General features: G+C 41.7%; 1 protein-coding gene across 4 annotated transcripts in view; it reads left to right on the top strand.

Moving 5' to 3' along the window:
- RIF1 (replication timing regulatory factor 1) overlaps positions 1 to 14,592 on the top strand; it is a 58,575-nt gene that overhangs the window by 16,812 nt on the left and 27,171 nt on the right. For all 4 annotated transcript variants that reach the window (XM_006266156.4, XM_014599509.3, XM_019480350.2 and 1 more), the window contains exons 9-17: positions 2,253 to 2,404; positions 4,518 to 4,623; positions 8,368 to 8,541; positions 8,790 to 8,900; positions 9,175 to 9,237; positions 11,342 to 11,442; positions 11,880 to 11,966; positions 12,628 to 12,701; positions 12,917 to 13,097. In XM_006266156.4, coding sequence (XP_006266218.1) covers positions 2,253 to 2,404; positions 4,518 to 4,623; positions 8,368 to 8,541; positions 8,790 to 8,900; positions 9,175 to 9,237; positions 11,342 to 11,442; positions 11,880 to 11,966; positions 12,628 to 12,701; positions 12,917 to 13,097 — 1,049 coding nt within the window. The remainder of the gene's footprint in view (positions 1 to 2,252; positions 2,405 to 4,517; positions 4,624 to 8,367; positions 8,542 to 8,789; positions 8,901 to 9,174; positions 9,238 to 11,341; positions 11,443 to 11,879; positions 11,967 to 12,627; positions 12,702 to 12,916; positions 13,098 to 14,592) is intronic.

Raw genomic sequence — 14,592 nt, 5'->3', positions numbered from 1 at the left:
GGAAACTTGTGCAGGTGGCTAAATTGTCCAATACAAATAAGCACAGATGAGGTTTGTTCTGGTCTCGGGGCTTGAACAGCCCTTGCATGCAAAGAGCACAATCCCGGATGGCTGGAGTTTGCAGGAAGCTCAGGTTGCCCACAGTCTCCTGCCATGGAGGTAATAGAAGTCTGTTGCAATAAAGCAGTAAAATCTTACTGCCGTTTCCTGTGACACTGATTTTTTGATATGGCCTGATAAAGGGTAGCAAAGTCTGTTTGCGTCTCCATAAAATTTTTATGGTGGCACAAATGAGATGTCAGGCGGCATTCTGTTTCGGTCCTGAGTTCATAATGTTTACTTTGACTTTAACATCTATGATGCCTACATACATTTCCAAAGTTCCAAATACAAATTTCTCCACCCTTTTCTTAAGGGTCGCTGTAGTGCATGTTAAAAATCAATTACTATTTCTTGTTATTTGCTGTATAAAAGGATATAGATTTTATAGATTCTTTGAGGAGCTAAAGGGTGATTGCAAGTTAAAATAAAGGCCTCTGGCAGATGTCAGTATAGTGGCATGATTAGGATTTGAGAAATTGTCACAGATTTAAAAAATCATGTGTCCTACTATGTCAGACATGCATAGCGGGACATGTGTTTTTGGGGATCCTCATCACCATTTGTTGAGGCATGCAGCTGCCTGCACTTGGACAAGGGAGATTCCTGGTATTCAGTTGTCCATACCCAGCATGAGTGCAGCCAAGTGCATGTGTGGTGAAAAAGATTGTAACACAGTCAGCTGTGGATCAGGGAGCTCTCCATTTCACAGTCCATATTTGGCCAGGTGCATACAAGACTCCCCATACTCAGCTGCTTGTGTCCCTGACCTCTGTGTGCGTGTGTTTGTCTCGTGTCTGTCGTCGTCCATCCCCCATCCCCTCCCCACCCCAATCCTCCAGCATGAAAACTGCACATACAGCTGGGGACCTGGGAACTCCCTGAAGCTCAGCTGTATATGCTGGGGCACATATGTCTGGGCATTGAGGAGCTCCCATGGACAGCTGGGTTGGGTTTTACACAGTGGCTTTAAATGTCCTTGCGCAGGGGAGAGCCCATTGGCTCCCAGAGCAAGGACACTTAAAGCTACATTATACAGTTGCATTGTCCTGGGCTGTGAAGTTCCATGGTATAGGGTGAGAACTGCCCCTGTGTTTGTAAGCTTCTTCTTACTGGTATATAGTTTAATCATTTCAACAGTGCTCAGCTGTCATGGTATCTCTTCGTTATGGAGTGAGAGGTAGTCTTTGAGATGGCTAGCACAGTGTTTCTGGAGAATTGACTGACAGTTAGGAGGCTTTACCTGGATTCTGCATTGAATAATGAGCTAGTATAGGAAGTCCTGGAAGGCTGTCCAGTTACTCAAATTCTCTTGTCCACAAATGGACCTCTGCCCATTGTCCCAAACACAAGGTAAGCATTTTATAGGGAGAAAAGTCTAGCAGCCTTACATAATACATCCTTTCTACCAGTCATGACTAAGGGCACATTTTGCATTGTTCTGCGCTGATTCTAAGCTTGTATAAGGTGGCGGGGTTCATTCTCCCTAAATTCATAATTCAATAAGGAAACATGATAAAGATCCTTAAGGATGTAGATTAACAGCATTAAAGGTGCTCAGACTCTCTGCAGGCTTTTCAGCTCAAGATCAGCCCCTCAATGTGTACTGTAAGCTTTGTGTCTAGAAAAATAAATGCCATTTATCTGATATAATACTTCAAATCTTTTATTAGATTTCTACAAGTATGGACACCCTTAAAAACATTTATTGCAGAAATCCCTGTTGTTAATTTTTCACACTTTATTTAGAAAACTTAAAGTTTTCATTTTCTACATCAAAACTGGGTTTTTGACACTGGGATTTTTTTTCTCAAGATTTGTATGGATAATCTTTTTTTTCTTTATATTCCTGTGTCTTATTTTTAAATAAAATAACTCTTCTAATGTTGGTTATTCACAGCACACCTTCTGTATCTGTTCTGATAGGCTCTTGTGTAAAAATGGAAGAATAACTTTCTCTTTTCCTGTTATAATTGATAATATTGAGTACACTGGAAATGGTTGAGTAAGAAGATACAGTCTTGCTTGGTTGGAAGTTATTAATTGAAAGAAAGGAACCTTACAATTTAGAAATTTCCCTTTTTGCTGTGCTGCAAAATAACTTAGTATTTTTTCCCATTGCGTCTCTTAAAATGTGTTTTTTGTTCCTCAAGATATATTGTGCAGTGCAAAAAGGCTGAAATTGCTAATGCAGCCGTTGAGCTCTATCCATGTGAGAACAGAGGCTTTGGCATTGACGAAACTGGAGGTTTGGTGGTATTTACTGGTGAGACTTGGACCTCAGCTGCCTGCCAACTTTGAACAGGTAACAAAAATGCACATAGGCTAAACCGTTCTGTTAAAACAATGTTCTGTTAGTGTGAGCTGAGCATCTCTGAGAACTTTTCTATACCTGTTTGTCTGGTCTGTCTATCACTTTCAGTCCTAAAACAGTTACAAAAAAGACAGTCATGTTTGTAGGTATCAAACCTGATCTGTTTTAAAAAATGCTAAATTTTAAGAAGAATATTTAAACAATTAAATTTGGACACCCCACCATGAACATATCTTGGATTTTGAAAAAGGTGGTGCACCTTCGCATATAATATAACAGGCTGCTTGCAGACTTTGGTGGTGGGGGAGGAACGCGCTTTAACAGAAGCAGCAGCACGTTAGTTAAATCCATCTCTGCAGTGTCTATTAATATCGCTCTTCAGTGGGGCTTTTTGGTGTTTTTAGCTAAAGCTGATTCAATCAATTGTTAGAAAAAAAATTCCAAAACCCCCCCTGAAGCTCCCGATCTATAAAGACATAGAGAGATCTGTGTCCAGCTAAGTTGCTGCCTCTTCTGGGCTGTGCACTGAGTTTAAAAAATGCCATTTTTTTTCCAACAACTGCAAGCAGCCACATACAATTTTCTCCAGTTAAAAAGGAGCTAGAAGATTTAGAAATATTCTAGGGGCCTAACACTATATTATTCAGCTTAACATCAGAGCAAAAAGAAATATAACTTTATTAGAATGTGCACTGACTTCATATATAAATTTTAAAAAACACTAAAACCTAGGCAAAAATAGTCAAAGAATGTTGTTCTGTTACTACTATAATCATGATAGTTAAATATACATCTCTTACTTAGACTCGCAAAACAAAATCTAACCTTCCTGAGCATCTTGATGGTGCATCCATCATTTCACTGTCATATTTACCTCACCTGAGTTTGTTTTTAGCTAGAACTGAGAATCTGAAGGGCTGTGAAATAGAAGATTACCAGGACTGGCTAACAGACAGCAGAATTGTAGAAGAAAGGATATCTTGAATAATGCAATGTCTATGCCATTAAAAAGGAGAGAAGGTGGCTAACACCTGTGGAGCAAAGAATGTTTAGCAAGAGTCAGGTAGATTGTAATGAGCCACAAAGTCAGTTGACTCTGTCAGTCCTGTCTGAATAGAAATGTTGCTGCCACTGCCAAGCAGTTGATTTTAAATTTTGGGAGCAGGAATCAAGAGCTTGGGTCGGGGAGAAGGGAGAGAGAGGGTGCAACTGTACTGCTGTACCCCACTGGATCTGAGCTTGCAACCACATATGTTGCTCAGGTCTGGACTGTTAAGAGCATATGAATCCATGCAACTGAAAAATGTACTTAACCTCAGTTCAGTGTTCAGTAAATAAACAAACCTACAGAAGTAAGATGGAAAATATTGGCACAGTAGTCTGGCTGTGTAAATTAGTGGTACACAACTGCTTAGAACGGTTCTGCCTAATGCTACATCACTGAATAAAGCATTTCAGCCAAGTATCTGTTTAACCTGGTCTGGAAAATTTGCAGAGATTAAAATTTCACAACAGGTCTAGGTAGCCTGTTACAATGTTGTCAGATAGGCAGTGAGCTCACAGGCCTCCTGCCGTACTGTCCTGTCTGAGACCCCGAATGCCACAGGACTGTAGCCCAGGGGCTGTATGTTAACTGCTTGTGGGCCACATGTGGGCCACCAAGTGGACAGTCCTGTCCTAAAGATGTGAGTAGTTTTCTACATGTGACAGAGGGAGAGGCTGCTTCTGCAACAAATTATGACAGTTTGTGAAGTACAAGTGATAATAGTCCCCTGATTCAAATGGGGGTAGGGCTCGCTGTTAACTTGTCTTTGTGTGTGTCATGCGTATTGCAAGAGACAAGGATTTTTTTTATGGGTGATATCTTTCATTGAAACAACTGGATAGTTGGGATAAAATTAGGCAAGCTTTCAAACGCAAAGCATGAAGAAAATGCTTTACATTCCGAAGCTTGTCTTACTTATCCAAACTATCCAGTTGGTCCAATAAAAGCTTTTACCTATAAATATCTTTTCCCCTTGCATAATTCCTAGACCATCATGGCTACATTTCTCTATCACTGCCATCACATACATATTATCATTGGCATTTCATATCTTTTCAGGTTTGTGTTCCATTAATCCAAAGCACTTTAAGTCCAGATTCTTCTGCTATACTTCAAGGAACTCTTTCCCGTGCATCAGCCACTGCAGCACCTACACAGAAATCAGGTATGAATTAAGCCTATTAACAGCTATAAATCAGATTAGAATTTACTGTGATCAGTATCTATTGAATGGTACAAGACAATGTACATAAGATAATACGGTTTTCAGTATCTTGCATTGTACCTTGCTTTGCAGATAATGTTTAGCCCTGTGATGCTAAACATCCATCTATATTCAAAAGGGTTATTTCGATAACTTTTGAATATAAGCATACCTCAATTATATGTTTGTCTGTTTATACTACATCACCTTTACATAGGCAGTATTTAAATAGCTTTCCTCTGTGTAAATTTCCATGATCAGCTATAGCTTTTTTTAACAAAGTAGACCTAGTTAATATGTATGTAAACTAAATTATTTACTAAAAATCAAGCATCCATAATAAGATATTTTAATTTTATTTTTTAAAAATATTTTTATCCTCATTTGTGTGCGTTTGTGTTTATATATAGAAGTGATTGCATAATAGCTCAAAATGAAGTCTTACTTCTGTTTATTGTGGGGGTGAATGGGTGGGTGGTATGGGGTTTGGGGGGGTATATGTGGAGTGTAGGGGTATGCATGGGTGGGTATGGGTGCGTTGTGGGGATGTGTGCATGGGTATGGGGTTTGTGGGGGGATGGTGGGGTGTGCACAGGGAAAGGGTGGTTGGGAGTGTTTGGGTGCGTGTGTTTGTTTGCGTGCAGCAGTGAGCAGTGCTCCCCTAGAGGCCTGCAGGTGTGGTGGAGGGTGTGGGTGGGTGCAGTGTTTGTGGTATATATTGTTTCATAGTTGGTATGGTCGGAAGGGACCTGAGGAGATCATCTAGTCCGACCCCCTGCCGTGGCAGGAAAGAGTACTGCAGTCAAACGACCCCAGCTAGATGTTCGTCCAGCCTCCTTTTAAAGACCCCCAGGGTAGGAGCCAGCACCACTTCTTTTGGAAGTTGGTTCTAGGTCCTAGCCACCCTGACAGTGAAATAGCACTTTCTAATGTCTAGCCTGAAACTACCCTTCTCTAGCTTGTGTCCCTTGTTTCTTGTAACTCCCAGGATTGCTCGGAGGAATAGGGACTCTCCCAATGCTTGCTGGTCCCCCTTGACTAGTTTGTAGACTGCCACTAGATCCCCTCTCAGCCTTCTCTTGTGGAGGCTGAACAGGTTCAGGTCCAGTAGCCTCCAATCGTAGGGCCTGGCTTGCTGCCCCCTGATCATATGAGTGGCCCTCCTCTGGACACTCTCAGTGCTGTCCACATCCCTCCTGAAATGCAGCACCCAGAACTAGACGCAGTAGTCCAGCTGTGGCCTGACCAGTGTCGCATAGAGGGGGAGGATCACCTCCTTGGACCTGCTTGAGATGCATCTGTGGATTCACGACAAGGTATGGTTGGCCTTCCTGACCGCGTCCCCACACTGTTGGCCCATGTTCATTGTGGCGTCAGTGATGACTCCAAGATCTTTTTCTGTCTTAACACTGGTGATTGTGTATGAAGGAGGGTGTGGTTTGTGGGGCAAGGTTTGAGGGTAAGTGGGATATGCATAGGAGCCGATGCATGTGCCTCCACTGGGCGGGACCAAGGAACCCACCGCGAGCCAGACAAAGCCTCTCCACAGGCCGTATCTGGGCCACCGGCTATATTTTGCCCACCCCGATCTAAACTATAACTAGTAAGCTAGAACTGGTTATCGCTGAGCTGATTGGTTAAGTTTTTAACTGTTCACATTCCTAGATGCGGTGCATTTAATGGCGCTGCTGCAGGCAGGCCACGCTTTTGGAATTAGGACATGGATAGGGTTGAAAGAATGGAAAATTATTGTGAATGAGATCCAGGAAGCTTGTAAGTGCTCCTTACAGGTCAGAGAAAGAGAAGCCAGAAATGCATATTAAAATGATCTCCACCCCAGTGTGCTGAGGGAATTAGCAGAGGTCATTGTGGGATCCCTGGTATGGCTTTATGGGCACTCATGGTGCTCTGGCATGGTGCCAGAGGACTGGAAAAGGGCCAATGTGGTTCCCGTTTTCAAAAAAGGGAGGAAGGAGGACCCAAGAAACTACAGGCCAGTCAGTCTTACCTCAATCCTGGGTAAGCTTTTTGAGAGAATTATCCTGGCGCATGTCCGCAAGGGGCCAGCAGGGGAGATTATGCTTAGGGGCAACCAACATGGGTTCATTAGAGGCAGGTCCTGTCAGACCAACCTGGTGGCCTTACATGACCAGGTCACAAAATCCTTTGACGCAGGGGTAGGTAGCAGTGGACGTAGTCTTTCTGAACTTTAGGAAAGCTTTCGACACTGTCACCCCATTCTCATTTAAAAAACTAGGAGACTGTGGCATCGACACCTACACAGTCAAATGGGTCACTTGTTGGCTGGAGGGCTGCACCCAGAGAGTGGTGGTGGATGGGTCTTTTTCGACCTGGAGGGATGTGGGCAGTGGGGTCCCCCAGAGCTTGGTCCTCGGGCTTGCACTGTTCAACATCTTCATCAGCGACTTGGACAGGTGTAAAAAGCACCCTGCTCAAATTCACAAATGACACTAAGATGTGGGGAGAAGTGGGCAACCTAGAATGGAGAAATAGGCTGCAATCGGACCTAGACAGGTTACAGGGGTGGGCAGATGAGAACAGGATGGGTTTCAACACTAACAAGTACAAGGTGCTGCACCTGGGGAGGAAGAACCAGCAGCATACCTACAGGCTGGGGAACTCCCTTCTCATCAGTGCAGAGGCAGAAAAGGATGTGGAGTCATTATTGATGCCAAAATGAACATGGGCCGACAGTGTGGGGACGGGGTCAGGAAGGCCAACCATACCTTGTCATGCATCCACAGATGCATCTCAAGCAGGTCCAAGGAAGTGATCCTCCCCCTCTATGCGACACTGGTCAGGCCACAGTTGGAGTACTGCATCCAGTTCTGGGCACCGCACTTCAGGAGGGATGTGGACAACATGGAGAGGGTCCAAAGGAGGGCCACCCGCATGATCAGGGGTCAGCAGGGCAGGCCCTACGAGAAGAGGCTAAGGGACCTGAACCTGTTCAGCCTCCACAAGAGAAGGCTGAGGGGGGATCTAGTGGCCATTTACAAATTAGTCAGGGGGGACCAGCAGGCACTGGGGGAGTCCCTGTTCCCCCGAGCAGTCCCAGGAGTGACTAGAAATAACGGTCACAAGCTGGCAGAGGATAGATTCAGGCTAGATATCAGGAGGTGCTACTTCACGGTCAGGGCAGCTAGGATCTGGAACCAACTTCCAAAAGAAGTGGTGCTGGCTCCTACCCTGGGGGTCTTTAAGAGGAGGCTGGATGAACACCTTGCCGGGGTTGTTTGACCCCCAATACTCTTTTCTGCCATGGCAGGGGGTCGGACTTGATGATCTGCTCAAGTCCCTTCCGACCCTACCAACTATGAAACTGTGACAAGAAGCAAACTTTTCATAAATGTCCAAAGTAATTTGAAAAATAGTTGTTCTCAAGGGAAACATGAGCAACTGGTAATTTTCATACATAGTAGCAATGGTAGGAGATCTGCTAAAATGATGAAAGACACTTTTTATATCTAAAGCACAAAGTTGTTGAGGTTTTGACAATTTGGGTTGTGTTCCTAGCTTTGAGATCCTTGCAAAGAATAATGTACATAGTATAAAAAATGGAAGCACTTGTAGAGAGAACCTTTGCCTGATAGTAACATTTAAATCCGTTTTCTCTGGCTCAGTTAGCTCATTTAAATAAAGTGGTGGGATACTTAACAAGAACTGTAATTCTTTTTTTTTTAGGTTCTTATTCATTTGGAAGTCCAGGCACCCCACGGCTTAATTTCAACTCCAGCATAGCAGGAATGTTGGTGATTCCCTCCATTCAGCTCTTGGGAATTGAAATGCTGCTTCACTTCTTGATGGGGCCAGATGTTTTGACTTTTGCCCAGCAAAGCAAACTTGTACTTAGTCTAGGTATTTGTACTATGTTATTCAAAGTACTTTTGAAACGGAGGCTAGTCTTTAAGATTATTTATTTTCCACAACATTTTGCTAAATCTAAAGATGCACATAATACACAAGACACCATATGAGAATTAATTCAGTATTAACATCTGGTAAAACACACACTGCTCTTGATTTTTCTCCTTTGTCTCTTGCGGGTACTTGCATAAAACATTGGTTTGATATAACGTTGTGTGTGTTTTTATTTACCCTCCTAGAGCCTCTCCAGTATCCACTGATCAGTAGCCCTTCCTTTTTTTGTAAGCATGCAAGCACGCTTATAAATGCAGTTCAGGATGGCTTCATTGCAATTGGAAAAGAAGTTCCTGGTAAGAATTTCATCATAGAATAAACTTGTTTTCCCTGCCGTTCGTGAAACCCACCTGCCCCCGAGAAAACAAAGTTTTTAATAGCATAATGTGAAATAATTGAAATGGAGTTTTTGTTACCACTGCATGTAATTTTGTGTTTTTGTGTAGAGGGATGTACATTTAAATTTAAAATGGATTTCAAGGTCCAAACCTGAGCATCAGCTTTCTTTTGTGGTTACTACTTGTGTTCATTTCTTATCAGTGTAAGAGGAAATTTCACTTTGTCTTGTAGATGCCATGCTGAATGTTGTCTGGAAGGATATGATCAGTTATGTGAAGGTAGCTATTGAGTCAGGTAATGACATTTATTTTACATATGTTATGGTTGACTAAAACATAAATTCTTTGATTCTACCTATGGAAGCTTTTGGTTGGTGAAGCCAGACCTTTCCTAAAATTTCCTTCTTGTGTGACACCTACCAGAAGCAGTTTAATCTTTTGTATGATTCATGCACCTGTAACGTGCATAAATGGCTACGTTTTGTGATCTTTACAATGAAGTGATCCCTACTGAGTAACAGTTCTGTGTACTCTAGACTTGTAATAAATGCCATATCATATATAAAAACCTTGAAAACTTTCAGGTGCAAGCATGCAAACATTTATATCCATCTGATCTTCTTATCATAGTTCTTGTTCCTGTTTTCCCATATTGATTTAAACACTGTTTTCGCCTTGTTTAAAATAATATTGTTTCAAGATAGGTTGAGATCTTTAAATCAAGATAGTTTAACTTTTGAAAACATTGTTTTGGCTGGGGCTGAAGCTTTGCAAAATTAATTTAAAAACTTGAGTATTACAACTACCTATTAAGAGTAGGGTAAAATTGTAGTAGGTATGAAAAAAATGTGAAAATCACTTAAGCAGGTATATGATTTAACTAATGAATAATCCCTAGTGAAGTCAATGGGCCTATAAACATGCTCAAGGATATGTGTATTTTTGCAGTATTTAAGACCTGAAATTTTGTATTAATTTTTCTTAATAGGTTTGTTTTTGAAGGTTTAGCTTTTTTGCTTTTAAAAAAAAAAAAATGTAAGCTTTTAGACTATTTGGCACCTTCCCTTATGTTTCCAAAGCACCTAAATGATTTAGGACCATAGGGGCTTCTGGTTCTTTCTGATAGGGCTGTGCTCTGAGAGACTAGAGAGCACATGAGAGCTTTCATTGGCTGTGAGGAAGAAGATAAGGGGGAGTACAGCTGTTCTGTCTGGTGATTAGCACACTAATCCTTAGGATAGGGGAATCGGGATGTTGGGTTCTGCTCCCAAGATGATCTTTGTGTTTTATGCAGTAATTGTTCAGTGTGAAATTCATGGGAAGAAAGACTAGAGCTACTGGCATCTCCTTTTTAGGGAAGTGCCCTAAACACACAGCATGAACTTTTGATTAGTCTTTTTGCCCTGCTGTTCCCTCTGCTCAGCTGCCAGGCACTAGGAGCCAAGCACAGGGAGTAGCACTGTGTCTTGTCGTCCCCCCCACTTCCCCATCTGTGCCCCACCTCAGCTGCTCAGCTGAGCTGCGGGGGAAGCAGTTTAAAAGATGGTGGGACCAGGTGCCAGGCTCTAAGGAAAGCCTTGCAAATTGGAAAACATAAATGAAGGTGCCAATAACCATCTAAAAGCCTGACTTCCAGGGCCCTTTCCCAAGCCCAGATCCCAGCCATGCTAGCTTTTAAACTGCTGCCCTGGAGATCAAAGAGAACCTGACCAGGCTGGGACCTGGGCTTAAGGAGGTTCTCTCCAAGGTAGCAGGGCAAAGCTCCCACTAGCACCGGAGTCCCAGGTGTGTGGAGCAGATGGGGATTTTGCCATGGGAGCTGAATCTGCTAGACTTTCGGGCACTGGAAGCTGAGCAGAGGGAGTAGTGCTGTGAGCCCTTTGCCTGCTTCTCATTGCAGGGCTTTGCTTCACTGCTCCAGTCCCCTGGAAATGGGAGGACTGTACTTTCTGGAAACTGGGATCATCCTGGGCAAGGTACAAGGAGCAGGGGAGTTGCAGACCTGAATATCTGTACTGCTCCCTCTCTAAGAATCATTTCTAGTGATGGAAATTTTCCACTGTAAGAAACAAATTTATGTAAACAGCTAAGAGCAAAAACCAACACTAGCTGTTTAAGAGTAAATATAGGGGAGGAGTAAAGGATTAACAGCCTTGTAATTTAAAAAAAAAAAATCTAGGTAGCTTTATAAATAACATTTTAGTATCTGTTTCCATAAGGAGCTTGTTACCCATGTTCATCATAACAGCATAATGGAACTAAAAATTGACAACTTCAGTATTGTTTGGGGAACCAATTTAATTACAAAAAAGTAAGTTTTAGTGAAACTGACCAGTACTTTTGTTCTGCATACTCCTGTAACTTTATACCTGGTTTAAATATATTTATTTATTTGTTAGGCCATAAAAAGGAGAGACAGGGTTCAGAAGTGTTAACAATATTGCTTCAAGCCTTAAAGAACATAGTTGAATCAACTGCACTTCCTGTCCAGAAAACATTGGTAAGATTTTGTGTTTTGGAGGAGGGAGAGGGTGGGGGTGTTGTTTTAGTTTCTTTAACCTGTATTTGATAAATCTGCTACATTTGTTCCATCTGATTAACTTGCAGTAGATGGACCAAAACTCCAGTTTTTGACCACTCTCTTTCCATTCATTTGAATAAGATCTCAGAGTTCTTTGTGACCAGGCTATGCAGAACCTGCCAGAAGCCTTCAGATCTATTGTCAAACTTGTGCTATTGGGTCATTGATTCTCTTTTTCTTCCTAAGTTATGCTATTTCAGAGGCGATTGCTTTCTCTCTATACCAGAAGCCTTAAATCGGATGTATTAGCATTTTTTCTCACACTTGCTAGTATTTGGTACTTGTAAGCACTTTCCTTTCTGAAGGATCCTTGTATATATTTAACACATTTGTTTTTCTTCACACTCCTTCCTCAGTCCCTTATAGAAATTACAATTAAGGAATTGCCTCCAAAAGTGTTGGGATCACCAGCATACCAGATTGCTGATATGGATCTTTTAAATGTAAGTAAAACCTTTAACTCTATTTGCATTTATGCTTCAAGGGAAAAGTTAGAGTATATTACAAATATGTGGCACAGTCTGTAAACCACACAGTTCTTAACTGAAAATCACACAGTTCTGTGGCTTAGAATGGCTAGAAGTAAATTTATCGTAGATATATTTTTCCCACTGCAAGTGTTTAACTGCGTATGTTGAAAAAGAGTTGAAATGAGGTTAGTAGATCTTTAGGACGGAAAGAGATTTTGAAGCTACTTGTTAGTAAACATTGTTAAGTACACAGTTTTGTCACAGGAATTGCAAGCGATAGTCTGGACCTGGGGTGATCAACCTTTGCCAAGTGCCACAACTGGCACGGGCAGCCTCTGAGTGGTATGTGGTAGATGAATACAGCCTGGACCAGTAGCTCTGACATATGAACTATTCCATTAATCTTAATGGGTGCTCACATCCCCCTGCTCCAACCTTTAAAATTTGGGCTCTAGGCTTTTATACTGAAGTTTATTCACTAGCATCTGAAATTTATAACTAAGCTCCTGGCCCATTTAGTTAAATTGATGTACACCATATATATTTGAATGAGTTAATTTTCCATTATCTTGGATAAACAATATGCTCTTTACTATTCTGATTAATAAATACTTTTTTATTTTCTTCTTGCAAGGGGACTCCAGCTTTGTTCTTAATTCAACTGCCTTTCCGTACTAATCTTTTGGAATGGTGTGTAACAGAAGAGAGGTAGGTGTCCCAGCAAAGGATTTATCAGAATGTGTATTTTGGGGTGGGGGTTATTTGTTTTTAAATAAACTTGCCTTGCTTTGCTCTATCTTCGATATATTGATCAAGGAGAGCTTTTTTTCGTGAATTTCAAATAAATATTACTTCCCTTTCTGCCCCGTCCCACCAGTCAGTCATGTCTGTCATTTTAATTGTTTAATTTTTTTTTCTTTTAGGTTCTTCACAAATCTAGAAATCCTTGTGAGTTGTGTTTTATCTGGTCCTACATCTCCTTTGGCATTCAGTGAATCTGTGTTCAGCATCATTAATGAAAGTGCAAAACAGGTGGAAAATAAGGAGCATCTCTGGAGAATATGGAGTATTGTAGTTAACCCACTAACTGAATGGATTAATAAGGTATAGTATCATGTCAGGTATTTTTTATCTAGTGTACACTGGTCTCTTAAAGGACCACAGTAGGGAATGAAGCACAGTATGCTCACTCGACATGCACATTGCCTTGAAACAGATGTAATGTGGCTTATTCATTTGAGTCCAGAGCTGCTCATACTGTTTTGTAGTGTACTGCATGTACAATGGGCCTGTCATGCATTACTTCTGTGCTCCCTAGTGCAGTGTTTGACAGTATGGATTGACTTTGTTTAAAATCTCAAACATTTAGTAAAAACTTATTTGGACATTAACAGTTACATGGACCTTTACAATGCAGCTAGTCATTTTAGAATAACATGCATATTAAGAAGAGAGACCACGTATGTAATGATAATCATTTTCATTATTTTCAAAGTTCTAAATGGAGCTCTAAAGTTAATAAGCATAGTCATTGCTGGTGATTTGCAAGTGATACAGATTGGCAGGATGGTAAATGATGGATCATCTGTTCAGAGTGGTGTAGGTTTTATGAGAAGGTAGACTTTTTAAAATCAGTGTTTAATATAGTCACTAGTTCCTTATGTTACTGAAGGAGCCCAGAATTCTTCCTCTGTTTTGTGACTCAGCTCTTTACTATCTGGATGCCAGAGGGCTCCTGCAAGTAGAGCAAGAATATTCCACTTAAGTTAGACCTCATCTACAGCAGCGGGAACTCTACTAAACATATGTAGCAAAATGTAGCAGGCTTTCTTATTGGTGTTGGGTTAATTATATTCCATCTAGTTCTCTTATCTAGACATAATGAACTCTTTGCTACAGCTCAAATATGTTGACCTGTCTTCAACTTCAGTGAAGGTACACTTGGAAGCCAGCTTGGCAGATCCATCCATTGATATAGTTGGGGGCCACCATTTTTGGCAGGAGTGCCACAGAGTAAACCCCCCGCCTGTCCTAAATGCCATTCCAGTCTTTTTCTGTTGCCTGATCAGCTGCTTTTCTTGTTGCTTCTTTCCTGATCTGCAGCCTAGTCTACTACATTATATCTATCACCACCTGATCCCCAGTCTACCACATGCCACATGTGGCACTTCTGGTGATGGTGTCTCTCTACACAGCACTGGTTAGGCCTCACCTAAAGGATTGTGTGCAGTTTTGGCTCCACATTTTAAGAATGTGGAAAGCTTAGAGAGAGGCCAGAGGCAGATAACAAAAATGATAAAAGTGTTTGTAAGAAAAGTCATAGGAAGAGAGTTTGAAGGAAACAGACAAGTTCAGCTTGTGGAAAAGACACTTAAGGGGGGGGTGTGCAGAATAGCAGTCTTCAAATACCTGAAGAGCTGCCATAAAGAGGGAAAACGCCTATTTCTGTCTGGAGCTGGCCGAAGTAATTGCGGAACCCCTGGTGAATCTCTTCCAAAACTTGTGGCACTTTAGGGAGGTCTCAGAGGACTGGAAGAGGGCCAATGTTGCGTCCATCTTCAAGAAGAGGAGGAGGGAGGACCTGGGTAGCTATAGACCA

This window comes from Alligator mississippiensis, chromosome 4 (assembly GCF_030867095.1).
Source record: "Alligator mississippiensis isolate rAllMis1 chromosome 4, rAllMis1, whole genome shotgun sequence".
NCBI classification, from domain to species: Eukaryota; Metazoa; Chordata; order Crocodylia; family Alligatoridae; genus Alligator; species Alligator mississippiensis.
Note: the sequence above shows the minus strand (reverse complement) of the source record. Positions and strands in the feature narration are given on the sequence as shown.